Source organism: Oncorhynchus clarkii, chromosome 25, assembly GCF_045791955.1.
Source record: "Oncorhynchus clarkii lewisi isolate Uvic-CL-2024 chromosome 25, UVic_Ocla_1.0, whole genome shotgun sequence".
Classification (NCBI taxonomy): domain Eukaryota; kingdom Metazoa; phylum Chordata; class Actinopteri; order Salmoniformes; family Salmonidae; genus Oncorhynchus; species Oncorhynchus clarkii.
This window is the reverse complement of record NC_092171.1, coordinates 16,197,882-16,210,054: the sequence shown is the minus strand read 5'-3', so window position 1 is coordinate 16,210,054 and position 12,173 is coordinate 16,197,882. Positions and strand designations below refer to the sequence as shown.

The 12,173-nt window shown below is 42.7% G+C and overlaps 1 protein-coding gene across 1 annotated transcript in view; it reads right to left on the bottom strand.

The window, feature by feature from the left end:
* LOC139383885 (macoilin-2-like) overlaps positions 1-12,173 on the bottom strand; it is a 31,099-nt gene that overhangs the window by 5,728 nt on the left and 13,198 nt on the right. The window contains exons 2-6 of the mRNA XM_071128480.1: positions 7,128-7,269; positions 6,637-6,763; positions 3,865-3,988; positions 2,802-2,980; positions 649-1,186 (exon numbers count right to left, since the gene is read on the bottom strand). Coding sequence (XP_070984581.1) covers positions 649-1,186; positions 2,802-2,980; positions 3,865-3,988; positions 6,637-6,763; positions 7,128-7,269 — 1,110 coding nt within the window. The remainder of the gene's footprint in view (positions 1-648; positions 1,187-2,801; positions 2,981-3,864; positions 3,989-6,636; positions 6,764-7,127; positions 7,270-12,173) is intronic.

The following is a 12,173-nucleotide window of genomic DNA, read 5'->3' as shown; positions in this document are numbered from 1 at the left end:
AAGTTACTAATACTTTGAGAATATGAGAACTGACATCCAGGTGTGACATTCAACATGCTTTGGCTAGACGAACCAAACGAGTGTGCTCGCATACTCCCATAAAAAGTCCTTCACTTGAAAAACAAGAAAAACACCAATAGTACAATAGTATTTTTCAAGTGAAAACATTTGCATGAAAATGAATGAATTAGTCTCTCATTGAACACTTCATTGAAGAATCCCTACTGTTGACCAATCACCGACGAAGGGGCGTAGAATTTGGCTACCAACTTTAGATTGCCTTGATTAAAAAAAATGGCATGTGCACAAACAACCGAAGAAACCCTTGCCGAAGACCAAAACGTCACAAAATGCATCATAATATATGCATGAACTGTTCCGGCTGGGAAGCACGTGGACGCCTTAATGAGTGAGTGTGTGTGTGTGAGTGGCCTCAAGCAAGCACAGCTGTTTGTGTTTGGATGATGTGTTCTCTCTACTGTACTAGTGCCGTAGACTTCTCTAATGGGTGCGTGTTAAACTCGCTTAACCAGGTAAGTGTGCTGTACATACTGTGCTGTGTATATAATATGCTCTTATCATAAGAGCACCTTCAGCCAGCTCAACCAGATGCATACAGTATGTGCATCTGCATATAAGTGCTCTTACCGTACGAGCGCCTCAGGCTTGCTCAGCTGATTGTTGGGGATGCAGTTGTCTGTTGAGTCCCTGTGGGAGCCCGCTGCTGGACCCTTCCCCACTGCACACTTCTGCTTCTTCCCAGAGGAAGAGGAGGAAGGGGCGGACAAGGGGACGCTGCCGTTGGTGGAGCTGTGTCCGCGGGGCGAGGAGTTAATTGCGGTGTTGCCACTAGCGTTCTTGTAGTTTTTCGAGGAGGAGGATGAGGAGGAGGAGCAGGAGGAAGAGGAGTTCTCCTCCTTCAGCAGCAGGTTCTCTGTGCTGCCCACCAGTTCTGTGGTCAGTCTCTTGTTGTTCATATGGTTCTCCATGTACTCCATCTCCTGGAGTTTAGAGTCTACCGATGACGGCAGGATGCTATTGTGTTGCTTCTTGGCCTCGCGGCCCTCTTTCCCTTTTTCTCTGTACTCGAGCTCCGGTAGCGGTGCTGGCGTCTTTTTACCGACAAGTGCCCCATTCTGTGAGACTGGGGCGGAGTCCACCTCAGATATCCCTTTAGCTGCTGCAGCTGAATGGAGGGTGAAAGTCAGAAAGGAGAGAGATTAAATATAGTTGAAGTCGGAAGTTTACATACACCTTAGACAAATATATTTAAACTCACTTTCACAAATCCTGACATTTAATCCTAGTAAAAATTCCCTGTCTTAGGTCAGTTTGGATCACCACTTTATTTAAAGAATGTGAAATGTCAGAATAATAGTAGAGAATGATATATTTCAGATTTGATTTCTTTCATCAAATTCCCAGTGGGTCAGAATTTTCATAAACTCAATTAGTATTTGGTAGCATTGCCTTTAGATTGTTTAACTTGGGTCAAACGTTTTGTGTAGCCTTCCACAAGCTTCCCACAATAAGTTGGCTGAATTTTGGCCCATTCCTCCTGACAGAGTAACTGAATCAGGTAGGCCTCTTTGCTCGCACACGGTTTTTCAGTTCTGCCTTTACATTTTCTACAGGATTGAGGTCAGGGCTTTGTGATGGCCACTCCAAAACCTTGACTTTGTTGTTCTTAAGCCATTTTGCCACAACTTTGGAAGTATGCTTGGGGTCATTGACCATTTGGAAGACCCATTTGCGACCAAGCTTTAACTTCCTGACTGATGTCTTGAGATGTTGCTTCAATATATCCACATAATTTTCCTCCCTCATGAAGCCATCTATTTTGTGAAGTGCACCAGTCCATCCTGCAGCAAAGCAACCCCACAACATGATGCTGCCACCCCCGTGCTTCACGGTTGGGATGGTGTTCTTCGGCTTGCAAGCCTCCCCCCTTTTCCTCCAAACATAACGATGGTCATTATGGAAAAACAATTATGTTTTTGTTTCATCAGACCAAAGGACATTTCTCCAAAAAGTACTATCTTTGTCCTCATGTGCAGTTGCTTTTTTTAAATGGCGGTTTTGGAGCAGTGGCTTTTTCCTTGCGGGGCGGCCTTTCAGGTTATGTCGATATAGGACTTGTTTTACTGTGGATGTAGATACTTTTGTACCCGTTTCCTCAAGCATCTTCACAAGGTCCTTTGCTGTTGTTCTGGGATTGATTTGCACTTTTCACACCAAAGTATGTTCATCTCTAGGAGACAGAACGTGTCTCCTTCCTGAGCGGTATAACAGCTGTGTGGTCCCATAGTGTTTATACTTGCGTGCTATTGCTTGTACAGATGAACCTGATACCTTCAGGCGTTTGGAAATTGCTCCCAAGGATGAAACAGACTTGTGGTCTACAATTTTTTTTCCTGAGGTCTTGGCTGATTTCTTTTGATTTTCCCATGAGTGCCCATGAAATATATCCACAGGTACACCTCCAATTGACTCAAATTATGTCAGCCAGCCTATCAGAAGCTTTTAAAGCCATGACATAATTTTCTGGAATTTTGGGGAAAAATTACTTACTTAAAAGTAGATGTCCTAACTGACTTAACCAAAAATATAGTTTGTTAGCAAGACATTTGTGGAGGGGTTGAAAAACGAGTTTCAATGACTCCAACCTAAGTGTATGTAAACTTCCGACTTCACCTGTACATATTTATTAGGAATCGGACAATCACTTGGATCATCACTTGAACCACATCCTTTTCTAATGGTATCTGGAGCATCTGTTGCAAGGCATGCGTGCATCTCACCTTCCTCCGCTTCCCTCTCTTGTCTCTGTAGCATCTGTTGCTCTGGGGGCAGGGCCTGTTGCAGGAGCTGCATGTAGAACTCATTCTCCTTCTGCACCTCCTTCTGCTTTCTTAAGCGCATTTTATAGCTGACGTAGCTCTTGAAGCCAAAGCCCAGCGTCACCACCGGGTAGCCAATGCTACAGAGAGATCGATCGAGAACAAAGTTCAGACAACTCATCCTGCCTGATGTATCCAAGACAAACTGGTTCACAAGTTGAGACGGCGGCAGGGTAGCCTAGTGGTTAGAGCGGAAGGTTGCAAGTTCAAACCCCTGAGCTGACAAGGTACAAATCTGTCGTTCTGCCCCTGAACAGGCAGCCATTGAAAATAAGAATTTGTTCTTAACTGACTTGCCTAGTTAAATAAAGGTAAAATAAAATTTTAAAAAAGCATAGGTACTATGAAAAAAAGCCTGGAGATGAACATCACTGCCGTATGTAAAGCTAGAGGAATTACATGCCTTAATATCCTGCATTACTACATAACAGCGCGTAATACATGCCATCTAAATCCACTTAGAGGTCTTTAAGAGTACTTAGATTATAAATGGTGTGTATGACCTTACAGATCTGGGGCAGAAATTCCCTAAACCCCATCTTAGAAGATCATATTTTTCATAATTCTACACACTGAATGAAACCAGCATGTAATCGTGTTCTCTTTTTGAGCTTGGGGGATATCTAGCAGTCATTACTTGTACATTATGCCTAACAAGCAGAAATATTGTTTTCTGAAAGTCAAATGGGGCAGAACAATCCCATCCCCTGCTTGGCCTGTGGGTCTAAGAAGGATTCTTCCTCACGGATAGCCTACACACAGACCTGCCTCCAGAGCTTGGACAAAAACTTGACTTAAAGGAAAATTCCACCAATCTGGCCCAGATTTCTGTATTTTGAATGCTACATATCTTGAAATCTTAATTGCTGACATGCAAAACATGTTGGGACTATATCAACAATGGACTAATGAAACAAATACCAAAATATTTTTTTGGGGGTGGAGATTTCCTTTAACAACTTACCAATGTGCAGCAAATGGGCGACACAAGTCGACATGGAAGTTCTTCAGGTCTTTGAATCGAATGGCTGCCTCGATGTACACAAATAGTATCCAAAGAGACACTGTGGGGAGACAGACCCCTCTCTCTGTGAAAGCAAAAAAAAAGAGGTGTGAGAACAGAAAATAGACTACTGGTCATGATAATCACACAACTACATGCGTCAAGATACAGTGCCTTCAGAATGTATTCACATCCCTTGACTTTTTCCATTTTTTGTTACAGCCAGAATTGAAAATGGATTAAATTCACAGGCCTACACACACACACAATACCCCATGTCAAAGTGGAATAAGGTTTTATACATTTTTACAAATTAATAAAAAATGAAACGCTGAAATGTCTTGAGTCAATAAGTATTCAACCCCTTTGTTATGGGAAGCCTAAATAAGTTCAGGAGTAAAAAAAAAACATAAGTTACATAGACTAACTGCAATAGTGTTTTTCGTGATTATTGAATGACTACCTCATCTCTGCTGCTCTGTACCCCACACATACAGATAATTGTAAGGTCCCTCAGTCAGGCAGTGAATTCCAAACACAAAGACCAGGGAGGTTCTCCCAATGCCTAGCAAATTAGGGCACCTATTGGTGCAGACATTGAATATCCCTTTGAGCATGGTGAAGTTATTAACACTTTGGATGCTGTATCGATACACACGTTCACTATAAAATACAGCTGTTCTTTCTAACTCAGTTGCCAGAGAGACGGGAAACCACTCAGGAATTTCAACATGAGGACAATGGTGACTTTAAAACAGTTAGAGTTTAATGGCTGTGATAGGAGAAAACTGAGGATGGATGAACAACGTTGTAGTTACTCCACAATACTAACTAATTGACAGAGTGATTGTTAAGGACTGGGGAGGTTTTCAGGATAAAAAAAACAAAACAATGAGCAAAGCACATTGAAAACATGGTTCAGTCTGCTTTCCAACAGACACTGGGAGATGAATTCACCTTTCAGCAGGACAATAACCTAAAACACAAGGCCAAATCTACACTGAAGTTGCTTACCAAGAAGTCAATGTTCCTGAATGGTTGAGTTACAGTTTTGACCTAAATCTGCTTGAAAATCTATTGCCAGACCTGATAATGGTTGTCTATTAATGATTAATAACCAATTAGACAGAGCTTGAAGAATTTGGCAGATTTGGCAAATGTAGCACAATCCAGTTGTGGAAAGCACTTCGAGTCTTACCCAGAAAGACTCACAGCTGTATTTGATGCCAAAGGTGATTTTAACATGGGGGTTGAATAATTATCTAATCAAGATACAGCTATTAGCATTTTATTTAGCATCCATTTTTTTTTTTACAAAATGTCCACTTTGACAGAGTATTTTGTGTAGATCATTGACAAAAAAAATAAAATTACATCAATTTTAATCCCACTTTGTAACAACAAAATGTGGGAAAGGTCAAGGAGTGTGAATACTTTCTGAAAGCACGGTACATGGTCAAGATAACCACATGTCCACATGAAAAATATCCATGCAGGCCTACTTCCTCCAAACATGAAACAAGGTTTTACATTGTGGTCAGCAAAGCAGCCTCCCACAAGAACACAAACATCACAACAGCAACAGGGTAGATCAGCTTTTGAGTGACAAGTACAAAGTGAGACAGACACACACAACCACAAAAGGACAGCTTTTCAGTGAGGCATACAAAAAAACAAAGAGCTCTCCAGAGCTAACATGACTCAATGTGTGATTGTTGGCTGAGACAGCAAGCCAGCCCCCTTTACCATGTCTGATCCCTCACAGTACGTTCAAACAACCCACTGGCTTTATGGAAAAGTCCCGGGCCAACTATAATTACATCAGCAGCAGGACAAACAGAATCAGTGGATAGAGAATAGATAACCCCTGTCCATTGTCTCCTGGGCAGAAATAACCACAGGCACATTCACCAACACAGGGTAGTGAATAATGAATGTGTATTAAAGATGCACTATGCAGAAATCGCTTCACCATTTCATGGCTGTAAAAATTCTAATAATTCACCAAATTTCAATTGATGTGACAAAAAGGCAAGTATAGTGTAGAGAATCATTGTACCACCTAAACCGCTGTGAAATATATTTTCAATAACCAAAAATATTTTATTTTCAACTGTTTGAAGCTGGTGTACAAAACGGAAAGTAAATAAGACAAAAAAACTCAACTTAAAAACGAGAAGTATTGAAACGGCACACAAAGAACAGATTTGCAGCTTCTTCAATGAGAATGACATGCATAACACACATTTCTATGTGAATTTGGTGGGTCGCCCAAAAAGTTACATGTTGCAGCTTTAATACTCCAATGACAAAATAATGTATTATTACTAATTTATGCTTTAAGATTAAAATGTCAAATATGGCATTAATCCTTCCTCCAAATGACCCTTCTATGGATAACATTTTGTGGAAAACCCCAAATCATGGTATTTTTTTGTTTTTGAAGAGTCACCCTCCTGTGAAACTCCTGTCACCAGTCCCATTTCTTTACAGCTAGGCTTAAATAGTGCACTACAGGGATCATATCACGAGGTTGGTGGCACCTTAATTGGGGAGGACGGGCTCGTGTTAATGGCTGGAGCGGAATGGTATCAAATATCAATCAAATCAAATGCCATTCCATTTAATCCGTTCCTCAGCAGCCTCCGCTGGATGATAACCACACACTAATTAACTGTAATCACTAAGCTATTTTCCTTGTTAAAAAGGCAGGTGAATAGGAAGAGAGCTTACCTGTATGCCACACGTACTGCACCCACACGTAGGTACTGGCAGCAAAGAACAGCCATTGTACAGGGATGAAGAGCAGGCATATGATGTCGGAGGTAAACGCCACACACACAAAGAACACTGAAAACGCCTGGAAGAATGGAGACACGAGTAGGGTTAGTAGGAGCTCTGCAAAAAGGCAGAAAAACACATCGCTCCAAACAACCAGAGAGATGTGGAGAATATGTGACCCACATCACAATTTTTCATTGTGTGATGATTAAATTGGCAATTAAATGCAACAACATTTCTGCAAAAAACATCAAAGCCCAATCAATGACTTAGTAGAGTCACCTCTAGAGAATTGGAGGGGAATAACATTATGTAAATATTTTGAAAACATAGCCGCACTAGTGCAGGACTCAGATCTTGTTCTGCAGAGGCTCCATAGACCTACTCTCCTCGTCTATACCACAGATCGGTCAGTCCAACCCAGGACACAGCCAGAAACTCACCAGCCCCTGGTATCTGAAGGAGTCGTACACACTTCTGATGAACAGCCAGAAGGGCCACAGGTACTCAAACCTGAACTCGAGCACAAAGTCTGCCAGTAGCACCAGTGCCCACACCACCAGGAACTTCAGGTACAGGAAGGTACTGGAGAAGAAAGAAATGTATGAGTTTTAACATGTCCAATGCCACAACCAGCCACAGACTGTTCTCTATGCTACTGTCAGGCAACCGGTACCAGAGCATCAGGACTTGGACCAACAGGCTCAGAGACAGCATCCATCTCCAAGCAATTAAGACTTAGCTAATCAATAGCAACTCAGACTGTATGGACTGTTTGCATTGACTACCTGCACTGGCTATATGCACTCAAAAAGTCCACACACACACACACACACACTACTTAGTATTATGCATCCTGATGCCTAGTCACTTTACATCTGCCTACATGTACACATCTACCTCTATTACCACATATCCCTTCACATTGATATGATAATGCTACTCCTTGTATATACAGTATAGCTTCATTCTTGTGTCTTTTATAGGCCTGACTCCATTTAGTCAACTGGTCGAGTGTTTGGTCGACCAAGAATTCTTTAGGTCGAGCAGTATCCCACCACCACAAAAAAAATTGTCCATGGTGTACAAGACACCTGTCGGATTAAAGACGGTCTGAGTGGACTAATCCATTGTGGAGGCCGTAGGGTTGGCACAGTCCATCGCTCACTTAAAATTAGGGCAGATTTGGGCCAAATTAGAGTTGGCTCAAATGGAATTCTCAAATTCTAGCTGGATCAAGGGAAACCCGGGCTAACGCTGCCAGCTCAATTAGAATTTGGGGTGGTGACGCAGTTACTATGCAACCATCAAGCTGACCATTGGTGGATTTTTTATGTATTTAACCTTTATTTAACCAGGTAGGCAAGTTGAGAACAAGTTCTCATTTACAATTGCGACCTGGCCAAGATAAATCAAATCAGTTCAACACATACAACAACACAGAGTCACATGGAGTAAAACAAACATACAGTCAATAATACAGTAGAAAAATAAGTCTATATACAATGTGAGATCAGGGAGGTCAAAGCAAAAAAAAAAGGCCATGGTGGTGAAGTAAATACAATATAGCAAGTAAAACATTGGAATGGTTGATTTGCAGTGGAAGAATGTACAAAGTAGAGCGAAATAATGGGGTGCAAAGGAGCTAAATAAATAAATAAATAAATAAATAAATAAATACAGTAGGGAAAGAGGGAGTTTTTTGGGCTAAATTATAGATGGGCTATGTACAGGTGCAGTAATCTGTGAGCTGCTCTGACAGCTAGTGCTTAAAGCTAGTGAGGGAGATAAGTGTTTCCAGTTTCAGAGATTTTGTAGAACGTTCCAGTCATTGGCAGCAGAGAACTGGATGGAGAGGCGGCCAAAAGGAAGATTTGATTTTGGGGGTGACCAGTGAGATATACCTGCTGGAGCGCGTGCTACAGGTGGGTGCTGCTATGGTGACCAGCAAGTTGAGATAAGGGGGGGCCTTTACCTAGCAGGGTCTTGTAGATGACCTGGAGCCAGTGGGTTTGGCGACGAGTATGAAGCGAGGGCCAGCCAACGAGAGCGTACAGGTCGCTAACACAACGTTAGCTAGCTTGTCTGGGCTTGTTACTGTTAGCTAACAAATGGACAAGCAGTACTGCATTAGTCAGACATGACACAAATTACTACCATAGCTGGATCCTTCGTTAATTTTTGTACTACACAATACAAACTTTTATGAGAAGTCAGCCCTCGAATGCTAACTACCCACCTACCGTTAGCTAGCAAATCAGAGTTGAAACAAGCTAGCTAGCTAGCTAACGTGAGCCAGCAGAAATTTCAGCTGGCCAGTCCATATTGAAAGCTAGATCATATCAAAGTCTGGTTTGCTTGGTCAGCTCGCTAATAGCTAATGCCATGGTAAGCAAGGTAGGAATTAAGCTAGCTAGCTAGCTAGCCTGTTATGCTACCCGTTTAGCTAGCTAACATCAGCAAGCTAAATACATGGCTCTGAGTCTGGCTGGCACTGGCAGGACTATGGGGCGAAATAAATTCAACATCTTGATAGCTAGCAAAATTGGCGAGGCCAGCTGTAGTCACATATTGGCTACCTAGCATCATTTCTCATTTCTGGGGGAAGTGGAAATTCAATTTGAGCTAGACCACCAAGGCCAGCCCAACCTGGGTTGACTTCAAAGTGCCAATGGAAACGGGGCTTAAGACATGTGCTACTGAAATTGTATATGGTTACATTACATAAGAACAAAACGGTGCAACACTAATACAAATATTTTAAACTCAGCAAAAAAAGAAACGTCCCCTCACTGTCAACTGTGTTAAAATAAAAAGTAACAGTCAATGCAGCTGGTGGCCACACCAGATACTAAGTACTGCAGTGCATCTCCTCCTCATGGACTGCACCAGATTTGCCAAGTCCTGCTGTGAGATGTTACCCCACTCTTCCACCAAGGCACCTGCAAGTTCCCAGACATTTCTGGGGGATATGGCCCTAGCCCTCACCCTCCGATCCAACAGGTCCCTGACATGCTCAATGGGATAGAGATCCGAGCTCTTCCCTGGCCATGGCAGAACACGGACATTCCTGGCTTGCAGGAAATCATGCACAGAACGAGCAGTATGGCTGGTGGCATTGTCATGCTGGAGAGTCATGTCAGGATGAGCCTGCAGGAAGGGTACCACATAAGGGAATGACATCCTCCTTCCTGTAACGCATAGCATTGAGATTGCAGGCAATGACAACAAGCTCAGTCCAATGATGCTGTGACACACCGCCACAGACCATGACGGACCCTCCACCTCCAAATCAATCCCGCTCCAGAGTACAGGCCTGGGTGTAACGCTCATTCCTTAGACCATAAACGCGAATCCAACCATCACCCCTGGTGAGACAAAACCGCTACTCGTCAGTGAAGAGCACTTTTTGCTAGTCCTGTCTGGTCCAGCGACGGTGGGTTTGTGCCCATAGGTGACATTGTTGCCAGTGATGTCTGGTGAGGACCTGCCTTACAACAGGCCTGCAAGCCCTCAGCCCAGCCTCTCTCAGCCTATAGCGGACAGTCTGAGCACTGATGGAGGGATTGTGCGTTCCTGGTGTAACTCAGGCAGTTGTTGTTGCCATTCTTTACCTGTCCCGCAGGTGTGATGTTGATGTACCGATCCTGTGCAGGTGCTGTTACACGTGATCTGCCACACCGAGGACAATCAGCTGTCCGTCCTGTCTCTCTGTAGCGCTGTCTTAGGCGTCTCACAGTACGGATTGCAATTTATTTCCCTGGCCACATCTGCCGTCCTCATGCCTCCTTGCAGCATGCATAAGGCAAGTTCACGCAGATGAGCAGGGACCTTGGGCATCTTTCTTTTGGTGTTTTTCCAGAGTCAGTGGAAAGGCCCCTTTTGTGTCCTAAGCTTTCATAACTGTGACCTTAATTACCGTCTGTAAGCTGTTAGTGTCTTAACGACCATTCCACAGGTGCATGTTTATTAATTGTTTATGGTTCATTGAACAAGCATGGGAAACAGTGTTTAAACCCATTACAATGAAGATCTGTGAAGTTATTTGGATTTTTATGAATTATCTTTGAAGAAGGGTCCTGAAAAAGGGACGTTTCTTTTTTTGCTGAGTTTATAACAAATGCGCTTTCTCCCGCATTAGTTAGTGGTCACTGTCCGCGGTTCTGAAACATTGTGCTGTTGAATTGCCGCCTTTTAATAAACCATGTTGCTATCTGCATAAAAGCCATGTTACCCAGCATATTGGTGTTGAGAACAATTCGGAGTCAGCAGTGGAGTTACGAGATGAGAAAAACAGCCCTTGCCTTCAATGTCTGAGAAACGTGATGAGAGAGGAAACCAACTTAATTAGGTCTGTAATCAACAGCCTAACTGTTAAATGTGCCTGGATTTATAAATCAGCCATATATACACAATTGAGGTCAGAAGTTGACATAAACGGAGTTTAAATGTATTTGGCTATGGTGTTTCTCAATTCCTGACATTTAATCCTAGTAAAAATTCCCTGTTTTAGGTCAGTTAGGATCACCACTTTATTTTAAGAATGTGAAATGTCAGAATAATAGTAGAAAGAATGATTTATTTCAGCTTTTATTTCTTTCATCACATTCCCAGTGGGTCAGAAGTTTACATACACTGAATTAGTATTTGGTAGCATTGCCTTTAAATTGTTTAACTTGGGTCAAACGTTTTGGGTAACCTTCCACAAGCTTCCCACAATAAGTTGGCTGAATTTTGGCCCATTCCTCCTAACAGAGCTGGTGTAACTGAGTCAGGTTTGTAGGCCTCTTTACTTGTACACGCTTTTTCAGTTCTGCCCACACATTTTCTACAGGATTGAGGTCAGGGCTTTGTGATGGCCACTCCAATACCTTGACTTTGTTGTCCTTAAGCCATTTTGCCACAACATTGGAAGTATTCTTGGGGTCCATGTCCATTTGGAACACACATTTGCGACCAAGCTTTAACTTCCTGACTGATGTCTTGATGTTGCTTCAATATATCCACAAAAATGTCCAACCTCATGATGACATCTATTTTGAAGTGCACCAGTCCCTCCTACAGCAAAGCACCCCTGCAACATGATGCTGCCACCCCCGTGCTTCACGGTTGGGATGGTGTTCTTCGGCTTACAAGCATCCCCTTTTTCCTCCAAACATAACGATGGTCATTATGGCCAGACAGTTCTATTTTGTTTCCATCAGACCAGAGGACATTTCTCCAAAAAGTACAATATTTGTCCCCATGTGCAGTTGCAAGCCGTAGTCTGGCTTTTTAATGGCGGTTTTGGAGCAGTGGCTTCTTCCTTGCTGAGCGGCCTTTCAGGTTATGTCGATATAGGACTCGTTCTACTGTGGATATATATACTTTTGTACCTGTTTCCTCCAGCATCTTCACAAGGTCCTTTGATGTTGTTCTAGGATTGATTTGCACTTTTCGCACAAAAGTATGTTCATCTCTAGGAGACAGAACGTGTCTCCTTCCTGAGC